Source organism: Ambystoma mexicanum, chromosome 11 (genome assembly GCF_040938575.1).
Source record: "Ambystoma mexicanum isolate Mex_15411 chromosome 11, UKY_AmexF1_1, whole genome shotgun sequence".
Taxonomy (NCBI): Eukaryota; Metazoa; Chordata; class Amphibia; order Caudata; family Ambystomatidae; genus Ambystoma; species Ambystoma mexicanum.
Genome location: NC_090934.1, coordinates 1,404,529,959 through 1,404,542,244, shown reverse-complemented (window position 1 = coordinate 1,404,542,244; position 12,286 = coordinate 1,404,529,959). Strand labels below are relative to the sequence as shown.

The window sequence follows — 12,286 nt, the reverse complement described above, 5'->3', positions numbered from 1 at the left end:
CACTCCACTTACTATGTCCACCTGGCTGTGTTCATTACTAGAACTCCTTAATGCCGAGCTACCAATTGCCCCTTTCACCCCAAGCACATCACGTGATAATGCAAGACATTTAACCTGCAAATTAATCTAGTAACAATAAAAGGTATACACTCAAAAAATAATGCACAGTCGACAGAAATAGTACACACTATATTAAGAGCAGTGCATATTACAATAACAAAAATGTCAAAGATAAAACAACTAAGAAAAGCAAAAAAATAAAAGGTCATCAACTCAAATGATAAAAATTGACAAATTAAAATACCAAAATAATACTGGTAACATTGTTAAAATTATTATAAATAACCACAATACTGGAAATAATAGCAAACAAATAGAAATCGTAATAATTACCAGTCCACCACATGTGCTGAGGGAAGCGAATGAGTCGTTATGATTTAGCACGCGTCCTGTGTAATAACACGACTGGTTAAACGTGGTCTGCTCCACAATGACATCGCCAAGTGGTCCTTTCTCGTCCACAACAAATCCCGGAGCCAGGAACTGAAGGCTTTGCTGCAGACGCATGTACAGATCCCTCCCAGAGGCTTCCAAGTGAACGTACAGGGGGTCAGAACTCGCCTTGCCACTGTGGGGGGAGCGATGCCCGCGCCGGCTGCGCCCCCGCCAGCCCAATAGCAGGGGTATGTTTTCCGGCCCCACCTCCTGAGGCAGCACAAGCTCAAGCTCCGGCTCTGCAGCTGGCAAAGGAAAAAAGAAACGAGACAGAGTGAAACCACATCACCTCCACTGTGGCATCTTAACTAGTGCACAACTTCAACAGGGCAAAGGCTCTCTATTGCACCATAACCAGTGTACAGGATGTCCACAACACCTTCACTGTGGCGCTCAATAGAGCAGCTTAACTAGTGCACAACTTCAACAGGGCAAAGGTTCTCTATTGCAACATAACCAGTGTACAGGATGCACACAACACCTTCACTTTGGTGCTCAATAGAGCAGCTTATCTAGTGCACAACTTCAACAGGGCAAAGGTTCTCTATTGCAACATAACCAGTGTACAGGATGTCCACAACACCTTCACTGTGGCGCTCAGCAGAGCAGCTTAACTAGTGCACAACTTCAACAGGGCAAAGGCTCTCTACTGGACCATAACCAGTGTACAAGATGTCCACAACACATTCACTTTGGTGCTCAATAGAGCAGTTTAACTAGTGCACAACTTCAACAGGGAAAAGGCCCTCTATTGCAACATAACCAGTGTACAGGATGCCCGCCACACCTTCACTTTGGTGCTCAATAGAGCAGCTTAACTAGTGCACAACTTCAACAGGGAAAAGGCTCTCTATTGCAACATAACCAGTGTACAGGATTTCCACAACACCTTCACTTTGGTGCTCAATAGAGCAGCTTAACTAGTGCACAACTTCAACAGGGCAAAGGCTCTCTACTGAACCATAACTAGTGTACAGGATGTCCACAACACCTTCACTGTGGCGCTCAATAGAGCAGCTTAACTAGTGTACAACTTCAACAGGGCAAAGGCTCTCTATTGCAACATAACCAGTGTACAGGATTTCTACAACACCTTCAATGTGATGCTCAGCAGAGCAGCTTAACTAAGCACAACTTCAACAGGGCAAAGGCTTTCTACTGAACCATAACCAGTTAACAGGATTTGCACAACACCTTCACTGGCGCTCAGTAGAACATCTTAACTAGTTCACAACTCCAACAGGGCAAAGGATCTCTATTGAACCATAACCAGAGTACACGATTTCCACAACACCTTCACTGTGACACTCAGTAGAACATCTTAACTAGTGCATAACTTCACTAGGGCAACGGCTCTCTATTGCACCAGAACCAGTGTACAGGATTTCCACATTACCTTCACTGTGGTGCTCAGTAGGACATCTTAACTAGTGCATAACTTCAATAGGACGAAGGCTCTCTGTTGAGGCATATCCAGTGTACAGGATTCGCACATCACCTTCACTGTGGCGCCCAGTAGAGCAGCTTAACTAGTGCACAAATTCAACAGGGCAACGGCTCTCTATTGCAGCATAACCAGGGTACAGTATTTCCACAACACCTTCACGAGGGCACTGGCTGTGTACATCACATTCTACAAGTCCCTGGTTTCTAGCAAATTGCAATTTAAGATCAAGTTTGTAATTCAAAACATACTTAAAATGTTACCTATTGACCTGATAATGGAAGAACAGACAATGAACTAGGAAAACATATATGAAAGTCCAGTCAAAAGAACTGTGTTTTAAAATGGCTGGCAAAAAGGGTGCTCATTGTATTTACAAATGTTTCTCTACATGGAAATACCACTTCTTAGACAGACTGCCAGGCTGGTATGGATAGTGCCAGCCCTTCCCTACAGCAATGCACTACACGAGAAAACAGTTGATGGGACACTCTGAGCCCTTCTCGGCAGGACTGTAGAGTAGGGGGTGGGGCAGTATTGCCACTTCTCAGCAGGACTGAAATAGTTCTATTATCGGTCCTCGGGCTCATTTATTCAGTATAGAAATAGTGCACAGAGCAGTAAAACAATGCACCTGCAGGATTGATCACAAGGGATGGAACAACATCTGTATGCCTCACAAATTTAAGGATTCTCTTGGATGGATCCAATGTTTTATTTTCTGAATTCTTTGCTTGGCTTCCAGAAGATTGTGGAAGAGGAGACCTTAGGTTGTATACTAATTGACCTTTTCACAATTGACCTCGGGAGAATTGACCTTGGGAGAATTGACCTAATTTAGAAGGTCAATTAGGACATGTATGCGGGGGAAACCCCCCCCCCCCGCAATGCCCCACCCAATCCCCTTATATTCTTTTTTATCCAAAACCAACCCAATACATATATAAAATAACTAAAATCATATAAAGGTCAATTGTGCAGAAGGTCAATTAGGACCACTATAATTAAGTCAATTGTGCAAAAGGTCAGTTGTAAAAGGTCAATTTGGGTAATACTTAAGAAGTTCCGGGGCCACTCCCCAACCTCCCCTGTGCTCCCTCCACTCCAGCCCAGGTTTCCCTATTCCCCAAGCGGTCGGAAAGCAGAGCTCGTGGCAGTTGGCCACTACTATTTATTCATATTCTGCATTCCAAGTGAGGGCCTAAAGGCTGCTCATGTTCCTATCTTACTCTCTGCCGGGGTTCCTAAGGGACTTCCTACTCAGCTGCTGACAGACAAAAAGGCCATTCAAGTTGTGCTTTCTCTCCCTCTCTCACTCACATGCACACACACCACCACTCTCCTCTTGTCTCACTCTGTCTCCATCTACTCCCTCCTTATCTGTCCTTCCCCTCTCTCTCTCTCTCCCTCCTATTACTCCCTTCCTCTGGTATTACTCCCTTCCTCCCTTCCTCCGGTATTTCCTACTCTACCCCCTCTCTTTCTCTCATGTTCCTTCCTCCTGTCTCCCTTCGACTCTCTGTCCCTCTGATATCTCACACTTTCCTGCCTTGTCTCTCTCCCTCTTGCCTCGCCCTTCTATTCTCTACCTCCCTCTCCACGCCTGCCTCCTCGCCCTCTGTCACTTTCACTTCAACCTCCCCTCTCTTTCGCCTCTACTGATCTCGCCTTGCAGTCACCCTCTTATTTCACCCAGCACCCACACTATCTCCCTACCTCTGCTATCACACGTACTAACACCCACTCTCACACCACTCACTCCACTCACTCCACTCTCTCATGTTTGGTATCACTCCCTCTGACCCACACAATATCTCGCCTGAACAATTTCCCCAAGTCTCTGACCAACTGTTAGCGCTATGCTCTAACTTCTGTCCTCCGCCTGGTCTCTCAGTCCACCAACTCTCCAGCTGACCTCACCCTAGCCCCCTTCATCTCTGCTTGTACGGACGGGCCTCTTATACCAATACCCTCCTTCCTTGCTGCTTCCTCCCCTTCCCATTGGTATGTACTATCCCCCCAATGATGCGGCCAATCTTTTGCGATGCTTTCCCCAGGGATGGGATTACATTGGCAAAAAGTCTGGGGGAAAGATACTTGTCTCCGCCCCATTTCTGCTTGCTGGAGTTTGTGGGGCTTCTGGTGACTGTGTTGCGTGTCTCATTCCAGTGGCCCCGGGAAGTTGTCATTCCTTCCGGTTGCCTGTAGGGTGTCTGGAGAGTGAGACTTCCGTATGCATCCCAGTTCTCTGTCGACTGACGCTAAACAACTGCAGACTGCAGACCTATAAGTAGACGAAAAGAACTCTGGCCAAACAAGAGGCTGGAAGGTATGGAGCGGCAGAAAGTGCAACCAACATTAAAAGCATGCCATGCACGTGCAGGGGATTCAGAGTCTGCCCACCCCTCTGCCAACTCCCTCACCCTGCCTCTGGGGTAGGAGCGGCTGTGGCACATGCCCTGGGAGGCCACCTATTCAAGGTTGGGAGAACAGGTGTACGAGGGAACTCTTAGATTTGTCTTATTTTGCTTGCGCCACACTGGCTGCCGAATTCGGTGGCGCACAGCTCCAGTCACTTGCTAAAAGTGGTGTATTTGCTACTCAGCCAAAGGTCGCCTCTTTAGCAAAGTCACGCTGCGGAACGAGGTTGTCGACATGTCAAACTCTGCAGCTGGCTGCAAGAAAGAGCAAGGCCTGGCTGTCAGGAAAATCACAGGGAGCTACAAGGCAGCCATAAAAAGCTTACAGAGTGAATCCATCCCTCTCCACATTGCCATTGCCGGAGGCACAGAACAATAACTCCGCTTCAATAGCCCTATGCATGTATTCAGATCATTTAAAATATAATAACATGGCCATAGCTCAGCGGGTAGAGCGCTCGCTGCTGCGATCGGAGCGTGATGTCTGGTCACAGGTTCGAATCCTGGCACATCCTTCCGAGGTCGATAAATGAGTACCAATTTTGGTTGAATGATATTGTATGTAAATATGTGCTCTATAAAGCTCTTTGGATTAAGGGGCTATATAAATAACACATCATTATCATTACAAATAACACGTATTCCACAGCAGAATGAGTGTACTTTATTATTATCACACAACACAGTGTTCCCAACAGACCTTAGTGCTCAAGGTGCTCATGGGAAAAGGGGGAGTGTTGGCGCTATGAATTCTACTTATTTCTAATAACATCTTTTAGCCTCTACCAAATGTCAACGTGTTCCCAGTTTTGCAGATGAAGGAACTAAGCACAGATCAGTAAAGATATTTGACCAGGGTTGAAAATGTGGACAAGGGCGGAACCAGGGTTGGAACCAATGTCGGCTACAACAATAATTCACCAACTTTCTCTCCACTTCCTATGACAAGCAAAGGCTTCTGGTCCATCCAGAAAGCAAGAGATTTCATGATACACTATAACCTCTGAAAAGCCAGTAGGGCAGAGGCTGGGGGCAGTGTCATTCACAAGTGTGAGCTTACTGACACTGAGTAACTAACACAAAGTTCCTCTGAAAGGGTGGTGTGTCCATGGCAAAGCCAGTGAAGTGCGTGCCCTGTTTCCACTGATAAGAGAAGAAAAGGAGGAGAGAGGAGTGCGGCACCCTGGCCCTACCTTTTGAGGCTACGACAGCAGGGTGGGTTCAGGGAAGCAGCACTGCTCTCCGCTGTCAAACATCAGTGGGTGAGGACTATGGTATCCGGTTCCTCCCCCAGCCCCACTCACAAACCCCTCCTGATTAATGATAGAAGAACCCAGTAGTGGACTGCAATGCCCGGCAAATGTTATGAGTACCTGGTCAAATGGTGGAAATACCTTGCAAACAATATGAGTTGCTGGTCAAACAGCAAGAACATGTGGGCAAGCGATGTGAGTACCACTTAGGCAACATTATGACAATACCTGACGAATGAAAAGGAACACCTCGGACTGTCATGGCAATACCTGGCCAATTTTGCAAGTACATATGCCACTAAAGCCAAGATCTGCTAAACGGTTGGAATTCTTGGTATAAGATGTAAGCTCCTAGTGAACTGATACCAGTACCTTGCAAACAGTGCGAGAAGCTGGCATATGCTGGCAAAATATGCCATATGATGTGAACACATGATGCCAGCAACTGTAAAATGTTTGGTCTGCCGAGCCATTTGATGTTAACACATGTACCAGGGCATGGGAAGGCATAATCAGATGTGCATCTGTGTATATGACAACAGTAGCCGGGGCACAAGGGCAATTTATGGCAATATTTGGCAATTTTTTTGGGTCTCTGTACATACAAAACATAATCTGACAAATGATGGCAATAGCTGGCACACAATGCCAGTACCTGGGCAAATAACTGCAATACCAGGCAAGCTGCCCGGGTCACTAAACACCTGATAGCACAACTGACAAAGGGTGTGAGTGTCTGGCTGAAGAAGATGGTGGCACCGTGGGAAGATGGTGGCAGCGTGGGAAGATGGTGGCACCGCGGGAAGATATGCACACCATGCCAAATGATGGTAATAATCAATGGTGGCAATACAGGTCATGTGATGGGAGTAATTTAGCATAGAATGGCAGTACCCGCCAATCGAGAAAAGACAGGCAGAGCTACAGTCTGTCCTTCGATGCATGTTTTTGTAAAGTATCTAACCTGCAATACTCAACTTTGTATATTGCGAGTCCAACTGAAACTCGTTGGGGGTCGGGTAGTACAAGGGACCTGTTGGGGAAATAACAATGAAAGAAGGGGGTGAACCACAGTCAGATGCTCAAAAATGGCAGGATGCCCCTTTTGCCATGGCCAGGTAACCATTGTCTCCTCTTTTTATCTAGCAGTAGATGTGGAGCAAAGGTTCTCCATTACAGGCTCTGTGTGGAGGCTGTCGCCTGCCTTGGATTCATGTTTGCCCAACGTCCAAGAAAAATGACTCCCATAAGGTTCCGTTGGAACAGTCAAACAGCAAACCTGCCCCACCGGCAAAAAATGTTATGTCTTTGTTGCCTTTAATGGAACTTATCTCCAACACCTTACTTCACGCGTCTCGAAGACTGAATACGTTGAAAGCTAAGCGGCGAGCCTCAGCACTGCGTGCCAGGCATTCGCTGGCCACAGAACCAGAATTGTTTATCCATTTCTTGGTGGTTCAAGTAGAAACCACAAGCAGTCAGCTGTGACAGTGCACACTCTTTCACCGTACTAGAGACTGTGGACCACCAATGCGTGAAGTCACTTTTCACCGTCAGATGGGCCCAGTGAGCAGCTGGGAGTCCCGTAAAGCGTTGACTATTGTGGCTACAGAGCACAGTTCTTCAATCAAAAGCAGCCTGTAGAGAAGACACTATGTTTTATCTCAGGAGGATAGTTCAGGGCAACGAGCTCGCCTTGGAAGCAAGACGAGGCGGAGCAACACAGGTTCGATCCCCGGGTCCGCGCTTAGAAACCTCTGAGTATTAAGCATGTTATAAATTATATCATTATTATTTGCATGGTGTGTCACCGCTCTACGGTCTCCTGGGGCCACATTAGCACAGCCCATCCCATTAAACAGAGCTTTTCTCTTATAGCAAATGCCTGTTGCCACCAATCAGCAAGGCACTTGCAAAAGATGCTATCTCATCCCGATATGCTTTCAGACAAATCCAGGCCGTGCATGCATTTGCAAATACTGTTGCATATAGACAGTCTGGACCATCACAGCGCCTCGTGAAGGTCTCCTGCTTTCATTTTTCTTTGCATACAAAGATAGAAGCATTTAGGGCCTGATTCATGGAATCTTTAGCGTGGTGCAAAGTGACTTTACACTGTCAACAAACGCACTGCAAAGGTTCTCTTTGCACCAGACTAAATGGGCCTAATTCACGGTGCAAAGAGTACTTTTGCAGTGCAAAGTGACAATGCACTGCAAAAATACACTTTGCACCGCTCTGTGAATCAGGATGTTTGTTGGCAGTGCAAAGTCATTAGGGCCGATTCATGGAATTAATTGCTCAGAAAATAAGGTACTTGCGCGCCTTTCTGCGTGCAAATCCTGGTTTGTCGATTCATGGAATCGGATGAGCTGTACTTTTCCTGGACTTGCGTGGAGTTTGCGTAGGCTCGGCATGTCTATGCAAGCCTTCGAGGGCCTTGCGCAAGACTCCATACAGAGCATGGGCGCGGCTTGTGCAGAGGGCTGGGAAGGGGGCAGAACACCAAAAATGGGGAAGAACCTGCGAAAAAGTGGACTTTCCGAGGGTCAGCCTGCAGGCAGTCGTTCGCATGCCCACAATTGCGCGGCATGAGACGTATTCATGGATTTGATCGTGCAAACTCTCGGCCGGGAATTGGCCATGCAAGTCCTTCATACGATCCGCCACCCGAAGGCAGGCGCAAGTACACTTGCGAGTAGGATTTGCAGCACGGAGGTGGGGTTGCATGTCAGATTTCCGGATGTGTGTACGCAACCAGGGTTTTGAACTTAATTAGGGGTGCGCGCAACCATTGTAGTGAGGTGCAGGGGCAGTTTACGATGGTTTGCACGCAGTTTTTCCGAGTTCAGACCAAGTTTCAGTTTTTCATGCGCAGGTTGCTGGGGTGCCGGGAACAGTTACGGGGGACCCTGTGCAGGGTCCCCGAGATGCAGGCCTGGTTGCGGGGGCCCCATCGACTGTTTGAAGGGTGCATGTATTCGCAACTGGGGGAGCGCACAAAGCACACAAAGGTTACATTGCTCAAACAATTACATGCATACGCTTGGCGTGCATTTTTTTTATCTTTGCGGTGTGTCCTTCTCGGTGCGCGGCCCTTGCAGGATTTCTGCACACATTTCCATGAATCAGGCCCTTACGCTTTTAATCGCAAAACTACTGTGCCAGCCTGCATGTGCAACGTGATGCGTGATTTGAAAAGGAGTGCAGTGCTAATGTATAAAAAAGGGGCCGCTAACGGTATTTGTGTTGCGCATCATTGTGCACGAGAGTAATGCCAAAGCAAACCGACATGGGATTTTTGGTAGCACCCATCGGCAAAGTAAGTTCATAATCTCTGTGTGAGTTTCCCGGAAACAGAGCAACATTATATTTATTCAGCACGGACCTAGCTTCGGGAAACACAAGCACTTTACAAGTCACAGGAGGCCGTGCGGTGTGAAAGAAGCACAGATGCAGCATGCAAGGGAGAGTGCAGCTAACAAAGGGGGCAGACTATTTTGTTGCAGGGAGGGTTTATTCCTTGACACTACATCCAATTCTGGATTTATTCTGTTTTGTGTTTGGCATGGTGTGCTTGTAGAGTTACGCGCCAATTCCTGAGGAATGGAAACTCTGAAGAGTCTGCAAAGTATATTGCCAACCAAAAAGGAAAGCAGTGAGGCTGCAGTGCCCTGAAAGCGGGCGCAGGGAGACGGGGCTCAGGTGGACACGAGCCGGCGCCGGAAGCGACTGTGCGTGGACCGGAAGAGATTGACCTTGCAAAGGTCGCGCAGTCGGGCACTGAGCTTCCGCGCACCATTCCTTCATTCTAACGCTTCTTTTTGGACATATAACTCTGCAAATTGTGTGGATTTCAGTGACCGTCCGACCCACGTGCCACCAGCCCCCAGACACTCTCGCACTCAAACAGAAAGGACCCTCGCCTCTCCCATTCACCCTGGTGGGCAGTCAGTAGCCTGGCACTGGCCTCCCTGACCCCCTCACTTGCAGTCCTCGATCCTAAGGGCTATAATCTCCCGCACATTATTGTGACAGCCTCATTCCCACTGTGGGATATCGCCCCCACACCTTTGCTCAGCCTGCAGTTGTTTCACGCAGGTGAGGTCCCAGGTCCGCTTTGCGTCCTCCTGCATCACGGGGCAGGCCTGAGCACGAGCGCACACGTCACCTGCCTGTCAGCTCTACGAAAGGAGGCTGCTAGTGCTATCTAGTTAAAACCCGACAATGTACTGCACCAGTTACAAACACGTGTAATCCAACGTGCACTGGACCCCGGGTAGCTCCTCAACGTCAAGCGTGCACATGGCCAGACACAGCTCGCACGAGGCATTTGCAGCCCTGCTGCTCCGAAGTGGCAGTCACGCAGGACCCTGGGGCTGGCATGCATCCAGGGCTGGCTTTAGGCATGGGCGACCCGGGCGGTCACCCGGGGCACCACATGTATTTCAAGGGCTCCCTGAGCTGGCGTAGTGACGGTGCCCCCTGCTCGTGTGCTGGTGCCGGGCGCTCTAGCACAGGAGCGGGGTGTTTTCATTTCAATAGGGCGCTGCTGCTCAACAGGGGGCTGCTATGCTTAGTCGCCCCGGTTGCTGCCAGAGCGGAGGCCGGCGCAGTATGCATCCAGTGCGGTATCAGATCCGACCCACAGGCAACTTCACATATAGCGGACAGGGATCTCAGAAACATAGATGAAGACTGTTAGGCCTGAAGGGGGCGCAAGTGCACTTACTAAGGATGAAGAGAGGCACTGCATTGTCTTACATTGGCCGGGAGGCTATAATCTGTGGCGGGAGCAAGAATGCTCAGCACTGCAGTATTGCACACAGCACTTATTAGCACTTCTCAGCAGGGAAGAAGAGAGTGCGGGCATGCCAAAGTTGGCAGCCAGATCTGGATTGCCCATTAGGCAAACCTAGGCAACCACTACCCAGGCACACAGTCACGACGAAGCCCACCTTCCCCGACCTTTCCCTTCTGCAGTTCATGCACGTGCAGAGTTGTTTTAAAAACAAAGGATCGGATCAGCCGCACTTCTTAAGGAATTGTGACCCACCCTCCCCCTTCTTCTAGCAGACAAATGCTGAAAACTTTGAGATGTTTGTTGTGGGGTTTTTTTGTCTGCACCTGCTGCCCCTAAACCAGAGCACAGACAGTGATAACCGACCGATAACAAGCAACAAGTCTGGCATGTTCCCTTTAAATGCCCAAATAACCCCAATAATGGCAGAGCCAGGGCGGGGGCAGGGGGGTGGCCGTCCAACTCTGGTTCTCCCCTGGTGCCCAGTGGGCCCCCCAGCCTCCCGCTAGTGGCCTATTATGCGCTCCCCGGCACCAAAAAGCTGCTACTGTGCCGACCGCTATATAGCATTACTGACACCCTGGCACCAAAAGCTGCCCCCACTACTGTGCCCACCAGTCTACAGCATTACTGACACACCCTGGCACCAAAAGCTGCCTGCGCTACTGTGCCCACCGGTCTATAGCATTACTGACACACCCTGGCACCAAAAGCTGCCTGCGCTACTGTGCCCACCAGTCTACAGCATTACTGACACACCCTGGCACCAAAAGCTGCCTGCGCTACTGTGCCCACCGGTCTATAGCATTACTGACACACCCTGGCACCAAAAGCTGCCTCTGCTACTGTGCACAATGGTCTATAGCATTACTGACACACCCTGGCAACAAAAGCTGCCTGCGCTACTGTGCCCACCGGCCTATAGCATTACTGACACACCCTGGCACCAACAGCTGCCTCCGCTACTGTGCACACTGGTCTATAGCTTTACTGACACACCCTGGCACCAAAAGCTGCCTCCGCTACTGTGCTCACGGGTCTATAGCATTACTGCTGCCTCTGACAGAGATTCCAATTGGCAGCCCCTTTCTCTAACCCTGTTGTGTTAATCAACGTCGCCTGGCCTGGTGAATCTTGTACCTCTAACGGGAAAAAACATGACTCAAGTCCTCGTGCACAATGTGTGGCTGGGCACAAAGCCAAGACCTGAATGGGCAAGTTGGCAAGGGATTTTGGAAATCAAAGAGGCAGGTTTGGGCCCCTCGCCTCAAAGCCACGCCACCACCTCCCTTGGCCTCAGTGTCTCAGATGTGGGAAGTGAGGGGCAGATTAAATAGAAGGTGGGGAGGCGGTGGGGGGGCAGATTATGCGGCAGGCAGGAGGAGCTCAGCTTCCAGGTGTTTCGCTGCCCCACTCAGTCCTCATTTTATTTTGTGCACCCTAGTTCCTTTATTGTACTGACGCTTGAAGCAGCTTAAGTCTCTTGGAACAATATTTTAAAAACTGGTGTCGTTTCTATGGGCATGTGAATGACGTCCGTTATTGTTCTCATTGTGGTAGCGGACCCAGCATCATTTCCTTTTAAGCAGATACATTGCCGTGTGGAAATGCTCAGAAGGATAGCTCAGGGGCAACGTGCTCGCCTTGGAAGCAAGACAATGAGGAGCAAAACAGGTTCGATCCCCGGGAACCCGTTTAGAATTAAGCGCGTTATAAATTGCGATCGTGCCAAAGTTTAGAGTGAACAGTAGCGTGACTTTATATGCAATAGCAATTCACCATTGGTTGCCAATGAAAGGTCCCGGGCCCCGGGACCTGTCTTGCTCTAACACTGGCGTGTTAGAGACGTGTCCGGGGGCAATGACACTTCTTC

The 12,286-nt window shown here is 49.1% G+C and overlaps 1 protein-coding gene across 3 annotated transcripts in view; it reads right to left on the bottom strand.

Moving 5' to 3' along the window:
* Window positions 1-12,286, bottom strand: part of ADAMTS17 (ADAM metallopeptidase with thrombospondin type 1 motif 17) — a 1,111,828-nt gene that overhangs the window by 1,097,317 nt on the left and 2,225 nt on the right. For all 3 annotated transcript variants that reach the window (XM_069625034.1, XM_069625036.1, XM_069625035.1), the window contains exon 2: window positions 394-740. In XM_069625034.1, the coding sequence (XP_069481135.1) occupies window positions 394-740 (347 nt within the window). The remainder of the gene's footprint in view (window positions 1-393; window positions 741-12,286) is intronic.